Here is a 14,625-nt window from a genome sequence, read left to right as displayed (position 1 = left end):
CATCGTACAATTTGCAGTCGTGGTTGTAACGGCATAAAGAGAGACACAAAAACCAACTGGGACAAAGAGTTGAACAACATAATTACCACATAATTATATAAGTACACCCAACCACCCTGCCATAAATATCGAGTCAACAAAAGAAAACATCAAAACGAAAGTTTTGCACTCCTCTCGGAAACAGGCATTTTCCCTTGTTTTTTTTTTTTTTTTTGTTTCAAAAACTCTCAATCGCTTTTGGATGCGCGGATCCCTTGGACCTAACCCTCCTCCTCCGTGGGACAGGGAAAATCTCAACAATTACACCGATTTTAGGGCGGATCCGGCGGAGCAGAGATACCGTGGAGAACAACATTCCAGGGGCTGAATGCGAAATGCGCTGCCCGCACGCAAACTACAAATAACTCAAATAGTTGGACAAAGAACATACAAAATGGGGGGTTTATTTATGGGCGGCGTTGGGTGGAGGACGGGAATCTATGCCACTTACCCAATTAGGGAAAGCGGCTCTATCTGTAATCTTTGTTTCCCTGACGCATCTCGAGTACATGCCTTCTATTATCAGCCTTTTGTCCGAGTCCCAGAATGTGCCTGGGGATTAAAACCAAATTCGAAGCCCCACCGAAAGTTTCAGCAAAGGTTGTGATTGCAATTTCACACGAATTTAATTTTAATTACCCATTGGGAAGCATTGATCCATTGTGTTTGATGCACTCGTAATGGCATTCGCCAGGGAATCGAAGGTCGCAGGGCGAGTCATTAATTGGGCCGAAATAAATGCCATAATGAGAAACAGGATTAATTTAGCTCTAACGGACATTTCCAAAGCTAAACATTTCTTATGTGACAGAGCAAAACAATTTCGAAATAGAATAAAATCTTAGAAGTAGTAAACCAAAAATGGCAATATATTCTTCTCTCCATTTGATTGTATAATTTCATTGTACAAACCTTAAAAGCATTTCAATTTAAATACCTTTAAAGCTTACAGTTTTTGTGCACCACTGAATTTTCATTAAAATTATGTGTCTTTGACAATAATGGGTTCAAACTAAATCTTTTTAATTGACTTGCTTCCAAATGTCTTAGTCAATCTTAGACTTAGTAATCACTACATTATTCATAAGATATTTAAATAACAATGAGCAGCGGTGTTGAAAGTTAAAATTCCCAAGAAATCATTTTTCCCAAACACGAATTCCCCGAAGATCCGCACAAGATTAGTAAAATCCATAAAGCCGTACCATTAAAGACGGGTTCGCCAGATATATGCCCCCCTCCCCCTGCAACTATTTGGACCAGTGTCCGCCAGGTGTCGCCCCAGTTGGCCCCAAAAGAGATGCAAGCGACAACAAAATGATGATCACAATTCATTTTGAAGAGTTTCGGATACATTTTGCTGATGCTGTCACACAGCAAAAAATTACTTAGATAATATTTAACAATTTGCTTGACTTCGGATATGACATATTTACTTAATATGTAGAACATGACAAAACGATATTTTCAATTGGAATATCAACATTACCTGATTATTTAATTAAAATACAATTAAATGAATACTATAAAATTCTTTGATAATAATAAGTTATCAAAAATACTTGATTGATTTAAATACATACTCGACCTTGTCTATTCAACTGACTGGGAATCTGCTTTTTTTTATCTGTGTACTACTACTGCTGTTGACCATTTCCGCTTCTTGTTTATGACCCCCACCTTCCACTCTCTTGGCCAAAAAGCGGTTGGCAACAGGCAACAAAAGAGGTAGAGGAGGAGGCGATACACAACCAAAGGCTAAAACCGAACTGAGTCACACAACACCGAGACCCATTCAAAAGAGGGAGATCAATATTCATGATTCATGCCATTGGCATGCATCTGGTTACCAATGAGTTTTGGGGTTGGGGATTTTGTGTACAGGTACGAGTATTCCACCGGCTTTATGAGTTAAGCACAATTCTCTGCTTGACAAAGCCAAAAAACTCAACTCGGCTCGAATCGTTTGGCCGCATTTTCTGTTTCATTTCCCATTTGGAGCTCCATTCCTCATTTCCCAGTATTTTTTTTTTTGGGGCCAGAGAAAAACACCTTACTGTTTTTGCTGCCCGGGTTATTAGCTAATCGCCGGGCCAACATCCATCATCGATACCAAATTGAACATGGCAGGCCAGCCACCCAGCGCAACTCAAATTGATAACCAATGAGCAAAAAAAAAATACAAAAAAATCGGGCAAAAGGAACGAAAGTTGCAATGCCCTATAAATGAGGTTTGTCTGCATAAAAATCATAGAACTTTTTACTCCAAAAGATAAACTCATTTTATTCTGACACAAAGTCAACCTAATTTTATTGAAATAAATACGTATAATCGTAGTTTTCCAAAGATCTAATTTTTGTTATCAATAATATTATTAAATATTTTATTGAAATTATTTAAAAATAAAAAAATACCAAAACCTAAGCCAAAAGATTAATGCGACCAGACCACAAAATGTATATAGTACTTTAGTAACCCTTTTCCAAAAAACATTAAAGGGAAACCGGGCGACACCAACCAAGAGATAAACATAGAATGACTGTGTTTGTTGTAACAATGAAAGTAAAATAAATGTTGAAACATTTAAGCCAACACATGAGGCTCATTAGGGTGGGCGACATTGCTGCAATGGCAGTGCAAACAAAAGCCAGGTAACCCCACTCTTCTACAAATTCTATTCTGTGTTTTTACTTTTTCTGGTGGAACGTTCCACCTTCGTTTGTCAACAATTGTGTGGTGATAAGATTTTTTCGGGTGCTTTCTTTTTGTGTCTGCCCGATTGTTTTTGTGGATTTCGTATTGTGTGTGCGCCCCATTATCACAAATTATGCATGGGCTCCAGGTTTTGGCTCCATTATCTAGCTCGTGTGTACTCGTCATTATTGTTCGTTATGATTATCTGTTGCAATTTTTGAGAGCAGAGAAATGTGTTTCCATCTGCAGCGATTTGGCCAAACCTAGTCGAGATTATCTCAAAGAAAATGAAGAATGGAGTGTGGAACATGGAGGCTAGAAATGGTATCCATTAAAACAAACAAAAATTTCAGAAATTGCAATACACTTACTATTTTCTTATCTATTTACTCACCACTCTAAAACAAAAGGTTATCGCAAGTTGAATTGATAGGTGCCACTAAACTATTGATGTTTGCCAATGATTAGATAAAAACTGGGACTTATTGAATATTTGAAGGATATACGATGGCCAATATGCAGATTAACGACTAAAAGCCATGACATATATGCAAAAACTGATAAGACAGGTGCAAAAGATCAAAAGATTCTCATATAAGCCATCTAATTCCACACGAAACTCCCCTACACCATATTCCGGATCATTTATCAGCTCAAATTGGCAAATTATGAGATATTAAAAGCAAACTTAATTGCTATTAACAATGGATGAGGGGCATAATGAATAACGGATAGCTTGCACTGTAAATGGGAAAAGGGAAAAGCACGGAGATTCTATCCAGATGCTGGGGGGATAAGCGATTAAGGTATGAAAATGAATATAAATTGCAGCACACGCTGAGGCGTCATAAAACACAAAAGCAATAAAATGTACAAGGAGTTAAGGTAAGGTATATATTTCTCCCACTATGCACTTATAAAAAAAGGTCGTCTAGAACTAAAAAAATACGTTCATGCGTTTAAAAAACAGAAAAATAAATAATAAAATTTAAGTTTTGAGTGTTAGCTGCTTAAAATTTGATTACGAGTTTAACGAGATATGACATTCCATTCCGACGAATTGCTAACATCTATACTAAAATTTGTTGACTGTAGAGACACTTAGCCCCCTCAAAAATTGGCCACAATTAAGTGGAATGAAGGAGACGGAGAACAAGATGAAGTAGCCGGCGATGCGACTCGAGGAGCCAGAAAAAGGACAGGAGAAATTTTAGCGGGGGAGGGGGACTTGTCAACAGTGTCAGAGGAAATAAAAACAAAAGGTAGCGCAGAGAGGAAACCCCACCCCACTTAGCAAATCTCCAAAGTTGAAGCTGATCAAAATGCAAACACAACAAAAAAACGAGGACGGAATCTAACTTCGGCAAGCCGAAGTTTTAATACCCTTGCAGACTGAAATGGCTAAAACTTCCTAACTTTAAAAACACCAAAGTTATGGCATTTCCAATCGTTCAGTTATATGGCAGCTATAAGATACAGTTGGCCGATCCTTATGAAATTTGGTAGGTCAGATTGATTGGCCAAATGTAAAACCCATAGAAAATTCCAACTTCCTAACTTTACAAACACCAAAGTTATGGCATTTCCGATCAATCAGTTATATGGCAGCTATAGGATATAGTCGGCCGATCCCGGCCGTTCCGACTTATATACTGCGTGCAAAGGAAAGAAGAGTGTGTGCAAAGTTTCAATTCGATATCTTTAAAACTGAGAGACTAGTTTGCGTAGAAACAGACAGACGGACAGACGGACATGCTTATATCAACTCAGGAGGTGATCCTGATCAAGAATATATATACTTTATAGGGTCGGAGATGTCTCCTTCACTGCGATGCACACTTTTGACCAAAATTATAATACCCTCTGCAAGGGTATAAAAAGACGGAACAAACTTCAAAACGCCGACACAGGGTGACTCCTGCAAATAAGTGACTATGGCGGGGGAGTTTCAAAACTTAGTGGTAAGTGGGGTTCTACAAAGGGATGGGGTATTGACGACGTGCCCAAGCACTGAAAAATACATGGTTCACCTTTTCTCCCTCTGTCTTATTTCCCTCAGCTGGTTTTCACCCAGTGTTGTTCTCTTCTCAGGTTCTTATTTAATATTTAAAAGCGTCAACAGTCGAGGGGCGGCATGGGGCACGGAGGAGTTAAGGTGAATTCCTTATGACCAGATTGGAGTCCATGTAGCAAGTGATAAAGCAGCGCGTCGAAAGTGGAATGTAAAAATGTGTGTGCATAATAAAATTAGCGATAGCCACGCCCCCGCAATTCCAACCCCTTTTGCTGGGTGTATAAGTAGGCTACAGAAATAAGAACGTGTAACCGCATAGTTAAAAGTAAAGGGGAGTTTCAACGGGACAGAAAGAAAGGGGTTAAGGGTTCTGAAAGGTGAGACAGGTGAAAAGTGGACAATTTACAAATTAGAATATCAATACACATATAGCTAAAAGAGAATCCTTAAACTTAAAACTCCAGTCATACGCTCCATTCCCCAAGAGTAATTCGATTGAAGAGCAAAGTCTATTTGTATAAGAGAAAACAGAAAAATAAACAATTAACAGAACTCGAACCACATCTTTAAACCAACAAATACCCACACAAACTAATTAGTTTATATGGGAAAGCTAAGAAAACTTTCCAAATGCAAGCCACTAAAAACATCTGATTAAGGACAACTCAATCGATAGCACATTGATGTCTTCCTGTAAGATATTCGTAGTTAAAACTTTGCTACAATTAATGGCAAACTAACAAAACGGAGCAACAATGAGTTTTCCACAGCGAAACCTCTTGAGACTTCTTCATGCCACAGATTGCGGTGTTTTCCACATGGGGAATACTTTTGGTACGGGGTACTTCTGGTACTTTTGTTACTTTCAGCTACCTGCCCTTTTCTCCCTCTCTCTCACTATCACTCTCTCCCTCTATCTTTCCAGCCGCATCTACCTTCTCTTTCCACGCAATCCGAAACGTGTGCAACTTCATTCACATGTGTCTGCAACATGTTTAAGTGTATTTTGTATCTGTGATTTTCGGTGAAAGAAGCACCCAAAAAGGTAACCGACAGAATGTATCTGTGTGAGTGCAGTCAAAGACCGGAAATGTCTAATGATAGCAGTCTTCTTCTTCTAGAAAATGTGTCCTCCGCTTCTTCTTCTTCTTCAGCGGCATCTACTTCTTTTTAGTCGTCTGCTGTTTGTGTCTTCAATTTGCACCTGCCTTTGGTCCGCTGCTCCGCGTGGCGCTTCTTCATTTCAATACCCTGTTAACCATGGGTCCTACCGTTTTGGACACTACTATCTTTGGTATTACCTTGGGTCTCTTTCTGTGACTGTAAAAACTGTATCTGAAATTAATTCTTATCGAATTATAGAACTTTAGATACAATTTTTGTATGCTATTGTACAATATTTAGAATACAATCTTTAGAATACAATCTTTGAAATACAATCTTTAGAATACTTTTTTCCGAATATCTCGTCTGTTGAACCTTATAAAGTGCATTGTTGTCTTGTTCAATCTATCTTAAGTTACTTAGTGCCATAGGGAACTGAAATCTTCGATTTCCAAATTGCATACATCCAATTCTGAACCTCTTTTTCAGTATGCAAGTCACAATGAAATGTCTTTGGTGTTGTTGCCGCTTTGCAGCTTATGCAAATGTGCCCAGTGAAGGCAACCACGCATGCAATGACCTACCCTGCACCTAGAACCCCCCTCTACGCCACTGCCCCCCCAGCCACCTCTATTTTCCCAACCAACAACTTCTTAACTTGGCCTTGATCGTGGTGTTTTTTGCCAGCAAGAAATTCTTCTTCACTCAATCATTCGCTCGCTTAGTTTTACATGCGTCACCCCTCCTGCGTAAAATGAAAAAAAATAGCCCCCCTTTTGCCACACCTCTGACATGCCGCGATGGTTTTACCTCTTTCGCATATTAATTGAAGAAAAATCGTTGTAAGTGGAGAGGGACGAATGCAATAAAACTCTTCATGAATCAAGGTAACAAAGAAAAAACCTGGTAATCAACATTTGGAGAGGGTGTTAGAGGGGGTGGTGGTTTTATCAATTAGTGAACATTAACTGTATAGTCAGACGTGCTTCATTAGAAGCCATAAAAATATTCTTCATAAATTTATGAATAAGTTACTATTGAGGGTTTCAACGATGAAAAAAAAACATTTTTGATTGCATTTTTTAGTGTTTTTTTTTACTGCGTTTCCAAGTTTTTCCAAGTTTCTTTTGTTGCAAATGGATCAATGCTAATTGAAATGCGTGGCAAGCAGCAGGAAAAATCAGTCAGAAAAAACAATACAAAGCAAGAAAAATCAAGAAATATTTACACAAGCAGTTACAATCTATACATATATACACGAACGAGTATTTGCTGTATCTTGTATCTTTTCGTATTTCTATGAATTCAAACAATTAAGCGCAATTGAGCACACAGTTTGGCAGCAATTTTGAAATCGTTGGTTTTCAATTTGTACTAAACGAGTCAGAGAAATCAGACAACGAATCTTAATCACTTCAAATGAGAACCTCTAATTCAAAAGTTTAAGTTTAATTAATACCAGCCAACTATATAAATGTTGGAAAATAAAACGCCCAGAACAGAAGTTTCCTGTTTAATAATTACTTTCGAATACCCATTTGATGAGATCTATAAAATTAACTTATATTAACCTTAATTTCCAGCTTAACGGCAAACTTTAACCCTTGAAAACATATTACCATTTTATTGGCCATATTTCGCGAACGCTTCAAAATAAACACTCCCCAAAGTGCAGTTCGTAATTAACTAGTATTTAGCAATCTCCTTCTGCAAGTTTTACTTGCGAATTGCTCTTGCTCTTTTTGCAGTTTTTTTTATTTTTTTTTAAACGCTTTAGGAAGTTTCCAACAAGCGGAAAACTTGCTAATCTGTTTAATAACCGTATCAAAGTTTTAAGGACACTCGAAAAGAACAATCTTCTCCTGTTTAATTTGCTTCATTTTGGAATCATCAAACTTGTTAGCTCATTTGTCATAGTTTTCCGGCAAAAATATCAAACTGTGCGAGACACATTTGACTTTCGGTCAATCTATCGCTCCACGGGGAAAACCCGAAAAATGGGAAAAACAGCGGAAAGCGGGGCAAACTGCAATGCGGGAATGGATGTTCTTTTTTGGGGGGGAAAGAAGGGGGATGTATGCTGGTCAAACAGTGTTGTAATTTGGCATCGTAAATGCTGTTGGCCGGCTTTCGGTTTGCTGCCTCTTTTTCAGCATTTTCCCTCTATCGTGTTTCCAATACATCAACACTTTGCATTTTCCGATAGATCGCGGATAATTGTTATTGTTCTTATTTATGCTTGGTCCTTTTTGCTGCCACTGATTTTTGGCTGCCACTGTTAGTTTTATGGTTTTTCGTATTGTTTTGTATGTTTAAATGTTTAAGTAATGTTATTATTATTTGTGAATTTTTAATTTATTTTCTTTCCTGTCTACTTAATACAACCTTAGATGAGATAGTATATATCTTTTTAATTTCTGAACACTATTACATATGTATAACCGATAGTAACTAAAAGCCAATTAGTTTCGTTATAAATCTATATTTTTTATATTTTTTTTTATTTTGTTTAAAATCTGTGATCCCCTTTTGTCTACGTTCCTGTGCTCTTTTTGTTTTCTCGCTCCCCATGTGTGTAAATGCCCGTTTAATGCGAAAAATCCAAACGCTTCGCCTGATTTACATTGTCAATAGAAAGGCATTAGGATAATGCTCGAAAGTCACACCAGGACAAACAAAAGCCCTTTTGGATAAGGGGTTGCACCGCCCATGGCCAATTGTGGGTCAATCAGTTTTTTGACGCCGGAAAAATTTGATTTATCTAATGCGGTCGTTTCGGCGGTTCGATGGGAAATTCTTTATTAAATTAGACGAGTGTTTTCTGCGTAGCGATATGATAACTATGACCCCTATAATAGAGAACATTTAACTTTTGGTCATTATTAGGAAAGAAAAAATATTCGATCCTTATATGCAGTTTTGTTTTTCCTCATCGAATTGCCATTTCTTTTTTTCTTAAACATTGGAGAGTTTTGTCAGCCAAAGGCGCTTACTGGCTTATAAAATTGCAATCCAGAAAGCAAGCTTGTTAACGGAAAATGTGCAGTGGCAAGCGAAAGGAGATTTTCAGTTCGTTGCAGAGATTGTGTGGCAGGAGCAGTTTGACAGGACATCGAATATGTCCCGGTCGACGGGCGAAATGGAAACTCTATTTCCAGCCATAGACACAGGAATAACAGTATAATATCATGTCACAATGTTGATGAATATAGCCAACCTCTCCTTAGTCTACCAAAAATATCTGCTGGAAAAAACCGCAAATACAGAACGCAGAAACTGGAAAGAGAGATGCAGAGAAAAACTAATCGAATTTTCGTAGGTGCACACATAAGTCGACAATGTTAAAATTGTTACTGGAAAGCGGGGTCAGGAATATTGGCTTAGACGGATAACCAAATGGACAGAAAAGTGCAAATTAAAGAAACAAGATGATTTTGACTACGATACAAAATATAGTAAAAATCAGACACCTGCGATAGCAATGTAATTTATTAAAGTTGATATGAATTACCAAAAATTATAAGAACTAAACCATTTTGGTTTATGCGCTTAAAAAATAAATGAAATAGTTTCTTCATTTACGTTAGAAATATTTTTTTTTCAAATATATAACACAATTTTTTAAAAAATACCTTCATTGCCTATTGATCATAGTTTTCTTATCGAAAACTATATAAAACTTTCGCTTTTGATGGTTACGCGTATTTTTTTTTAGAGTCGCTCTGATAATCGCACTCGAGTTTAATTGACTTGCTGTTATGAAACTCACTGTGCTCCTTAGTTTACGTTATGGAGCCGAACAGCCAAAATCATCATTCGCTCTATATTGTTTACGTTACATATATCTCTTTCACAGTCAATTCCCTTGGACCATCTTTGTAAATTATTTCGCTTCACTCTCGGCAGCTCATTTTATTGTTACTATTTTTTTCGCGCCTTAACCTTCCCCATTCACAACAAAAATAAGCGAGTAAATGAGCTTTAAAAGTGATTTCATGTTCCTTTCCCAGTCGTTTTCATATTTTTGGGTTTTGACGTAGTTTATTTTGTTGTCTTTCTGGCTTGGAAAGCGATTTCGTAGCACTGTTAAATTGATGTCACAAGTTAATGAATAGGAGCGGGAGTAAGCTAAAGATATTGGGGATTGGGAAGCGAATGGGTCCTACGGTGCAACAACAAGTTGAAGTCAATTATAAAACTGTCGACTGGCGCTTTGTCTTCATCTTTAGGTTTTGGTGTCTGTGCCGTGTAACCCGAGATGATGGCAGAAAATATCTATGGGAAACACAAATGAACAAAAAGAAGTGCAAAACATAAGCCCAAAAAAATAGGATAGTATGAATGCAGAGACAAAAATGTTGTAATTCTAAACACCAAAAAACAAAGTGATATTTTAAAAGCAATAAATATTAGATATATTTTCCAAAACTCGAATAAATTTCAAACAAATAAAATAAATGTAGAATTATTGAAGATTAATTGCAAAAAACTCTTTTGAAATATTTATCCAAACTTATTATGTACGTTCCAAGAAGAAGATTCATAAAATAACAAAATTATTTCTTAGAGACCTTTGGTTGTTTTGCTCAGCAAAATCTTTAAGATATTTCGCCCAAAAGCGCTTGGGATATGAAGTCGATTCAAAAATAAATGTATAAGATTATTCTTTGTGTAAGAAATTGAGAAAGGGAAAGAGGCAAGGCAACAAGTGCGGAAAGACAAGGCGAAAGTAAGCAGCTGGACAAACAATTTGCATTTTTTGTCAGATTTCTTAGTCGTGTTCTTTTCATTTCTCCGTTTCTTAGTCAGGCCAGCAGTTTGACAGACACTGGAAAGTGGGCGTAAGGGGAGAGGGGCGGTGCACCTGCAGTGTCAGAAACAGATGGCTAAAAACGAAATAAAAAAAAGGTGTGTAAAAGAATCGCCAGACAGACAGAAAAGCGAAGCAGACTTAAGGCGATACAAAGCTCACAAACAATTTAGCTAATTTAGCACTTTCCACGCTCAGTTGCAGTTGATCCACCCAACGCCGCCCCCTTCTACCCCCTCTCAGGACCCAGACAAGGTCAGATTGCATTGAGTGTAAACCTAAATATCGCAAAAGTATTTATACACAAGATCAGGGTGGTTTCCCTTTTCTCTCGCTTGATAAACTGGAAAATTCTCATGTGACTTCAAGCTATTTCCGAGGCATATCTTTACACAGGGAGAAAAAGTTAACATTTGTTGCTTAACAGAAAGAAATATAAGCTGCAACACTTTTCAGATGGGTTAAACTTACATGTGGTTTACAACTCCCTATCTGTAGAGTTCAATTTGCACAACAATTTCAGGCTTCATGGAACGCCCCCGCAAAACCGAAGGCCTCCAAATATAAACAGCAATACAAACAGAGCCTGAGGGACTCATTGTGGTGACTCCGTCACTCCGAAACCCCCCAAAACCTCCGCTATAAACTATTCAGACGCCCTATGTTGAAAACCCGAGAGCAAATGTGAGGTTATGCGTGTAAGCCCCCCGCGAAATTCAAATCGGAAATTTGTTGATTTTGTATTTAATATTTGGTTTGGCGGCGGCACATAATACAATGCACAATATAGCGTTTGGTTCGCCAACCTCGGGGGCAAAGATTTATTGTGCAATCAAATCGGCGCTTAAATGAACAAAATGCAAGAATGCACAGTGTACAGTGCGTTTCATGAGGCTATAAGTTTAACAATGTTTTAATTAATATAATTTAAATGTTTTACAAGAAATATATCGTTGAATTAACGACAAAATGTATTACATTTATTAAGATTGTAACCTTAATGTACATGTTAGCTACTTCCGAAACGTAGAATACGTCGATTATATATATCGCATTCTTACGTGTCGTGGAAACATAAACTTCTTGAATCTCTTAAGATGCAATGGAAAAGATGATTGGAAAAATGCATTATATAAGACAGAAAAGATAGCAGTTTACAGGGCAAATAATTCAAATAAACAACGTAATAAATGAGAACAAAGCTCAAACTTTCTAGGAGGGGTATTTAATACTTTTTAAAAACATTAAGATAAACGGTTTGTAAATAAATATTTTCCTCTACCAAATTCCTTGTCAACATACGGCATATTTTCCCGGAGTGTGATATGACACAGACTTCTCGTTTTTTGTTTTCTGTAATTAAAACCACTAAAAAATCACGCAACATAAGTTCTAGACTGCCGTGGAAAAAGATCATTTCACAGTTATTCTTAATGATTCTGGTTCCATTTTCATAATTTTCACACAGAAAAAATACGGCAAAAAAAACCATAAGAATTCCAGAAGATCGTGGAAAAGCGTGAAATATTTTCACACTCCAGAAAGAGGGGCCAGATAAGCGAGTTTTATTTATGCCCTGACTTTTTATTATTTGCAGTGAGCACTCTGGAGTGTGAAATCTTGGATTAAATAAATTTACTTTAGTTAGTTTCGTTAAATTTTTGGAAACATTCATTAAAATAAAAAAAAACCCAACTATTTTAAATAATGTGGAAAAAATAATTTAATGCATGTTACTTGTGACGTCAGCTTTATTATTTATGGGGGCTTTACAATTTAAATACTTATGGAATTTCAATGACCAATCCTGGTTATTTGGCAATTTTATAAATATTGTTATACAAATTAATAAATAGCGATTAAATTGAATAATATTTTTTGATATTTTAGGTTCTCTATATCGAGCGGGTTCTGTATATTAATATTATTATGTTTGCCTGCCCTAAATATTATATTATACTTTGATAAGCGAAAAATGAGAGCAGCCAAACAAAAATTGCCGATCGTTGGAATTCAAATTCGAACGCGAGGGTTTTTTCGGTTGCATTTTGTGCGGCTCCTTCGTATTTTGAAATTCCCACGGCTGTTTGTTTTGTACTTGTTTTACGTCAAAAAAGGAGGGAATGCAAAAGAACAAGAAGCAGTTGAGGAAAGAAGAACTTACCCGCGTAACAAAAAAAGCAGCTGTCGCAGTAGCAGAGCAAGAGCAGCGCTGCAAGCAGTGTCGCCGACTGCGGCATCTTAATGGCTGTTGTTGTTTTTGGACGACGTCGACGCAGCGACGACGCCGCAGATTTGAGCATTTGTTGTTGGCTATTGATATCTCTTCTCAGATTTTCTTTAATGTTTTCGATTTTCGGTTTTCGGCTTTTCTACTTTTTAGTCTAGATTCTAGTTTTAATTATTCATTTCTCACATCTTTTTTGGCTAAAAACATAAAACATGATATTTTAAACGTCACTTTTTCAGTTTTTGCTTTGTGTCAGCCATTCGCGCACACAAACACTCAACACACAAGCACACCTGCCACAGGTAGAAGCAAAATTGAAGAGAGAGGGAGAGAAAAAAAGAGAGAGAGGGAGCAAAAAGGGGCCGATCAAAAAAGAGAGAATGAGAATTCAAAAGCAAAAAACCAAAAAAAAACTTCTCTCTCTTTCGCTCTCACTGTTTTCGAACCCTTTTTCTTTTGGGTTTTTAAGACTGGTTTTTTGAACCCGTTTTTCTCATGCTATTCTCACACAAACACATGCACACACACACACACCGCGGCAAACATTGGTGGCCAAGAAATATTAAATAAAATTTGTTAAATAAACAAATGTTTATTTCATTTATGCCTAGATTTTTGGCGGCATATTTTCACAGGCACACAAAATAACAAAACACAAAAACAGAACAAAAACCAACAAAAAACGCGATCGGTGCGAAAGAGACGGCGCGCTTACTGCTTTTTCTTCTTCGTCTTCTTTTGTTGGGTTAAACCGATGTATTTGTTTTTGCCAAATAGTTACAATAAAACGTCTGGCTAAATCTTTAAGTAATAACAATCAAGAGAACGCGAACTAAAACTAGAGAATCGCGTTAGTCAGGCAATCGCAAATCGCAAATTGCAATATTCAGCAACTATGCGACTTTGCACAACACAACCGTTCACGACGCGCGCACAAAACAAACTGCGCTGCTTTCTGCCTTTCTCGCAGTCGCTGCTTGCTTGCGCTGCTTGCTCTGCTTCTTCCTCTGCCGACGAGCCGTACAGTGGGCCACATCCGCGTCAAATTAAAACACGAAGCGAGTGGCGCAATCGCAGTAGGTCATACCATAAACTGCAATAGGATGAAATAAATTTATTAGTGGAATATTACAAATATTTTAATCTTCATCTACTAATGTGGTCAGCCGCTTATAAAATAAAATAAGATATACGAATTTTTATAATTAATAGCTTAGGAGTAAATATATTAACCAATATTATATTTGGTTTTCAGAGTTTTATTTTCAAAGTTTTATTATATACGTAACTAATGTATTAGCAAAGTAATTAAATATCTAAATTTTTAGCAAACAATAATTGACGTTTAATTCATTTTGACCTAGTGGTACAAATAACTGTTTAGAATAAAATCATTTTTCGACTTTTTGACGAAAAGAATATAAATAAATTTGTTTTAAGAATTTCAGAAAGCAACAACAACAAATTTTTAAATTTTTACAATTATTTCTGAGCAATATATTATATATATGAAATTAATATTTTTCACAATTCACTTTTATCTATGCAATCTATTTATTCTAAATTTAAGTCCTTACAAAAAGTATTAAATAAGTCTTTCATTAATTTCAACAAATTATATCCACACCACTGTGCAAAATCCACTCAAAGCCAGCAAACAGTCACTCGAAATCAGCAACTTTACTCAAACTTGAGCGGGCGAATGGTTGAGTGGCGCCGTCTGGCTTCTCATT

At 36.8% G+C, this 14,625-nt stretch overlaps 1 protein-coding gene across 10 annotated transcripts in view; it reads right to left on the bottom strand.

Moving 5' to 3' along the window:
* Positions 1–13,852, bottom strand: part of LOC108046895 (protein sidekick) — an 84,789-nt gene extending 70,937 nt beyond the window's left edge. For 9 of the 10 annotated variants that reach the window (XM_017126850.2, XM_017126853.2, XM_017126852.2 and 6 more), the window contains exons 1-2: positions 13,608–13,852; positions 12,827–13,089 (exon numbers count right to left, since the gene is read on the bottom strand). In XM_017126850.2, coding sequence (XP_016982339.1) covers positions 12,827–12,965 — 139 coding nt within the window. In that variant the 5' untranslated portion in view covers positions 12,966–13,089; positions 13,608–13,852. Of the gene's footprint in view, positions 1–12,826; positions 13,090–13,569 lie in introns of all 10 variants that reach the window. The other variant, XM_017126851.2, reaches the window with a different exon arrangement.
* Positions 13,853–14,625: the final 773 nt, after the last annotated feature.

This window comes from Drosophila rhopaloa, unplaced genomic scaffold, assembly GCF_018152115.1.
Source record: "Drosophila rhopaloa isolate 14029-0021.01 unplaced genomic scaffold, ASM1815211v1 contig_3, whole genome shotgun sequence".
Classification (NCBI taxonomy): domain Eukaryota; kingdom Metazoa; phylum Arthropoda; class Insecta; order Diptera; family Drosophilidae; genus Drosophila; species Drosophila rhopaloa.
This window is presented reverse-complemented; position numbering and strand designations above follow the sequence as displayed.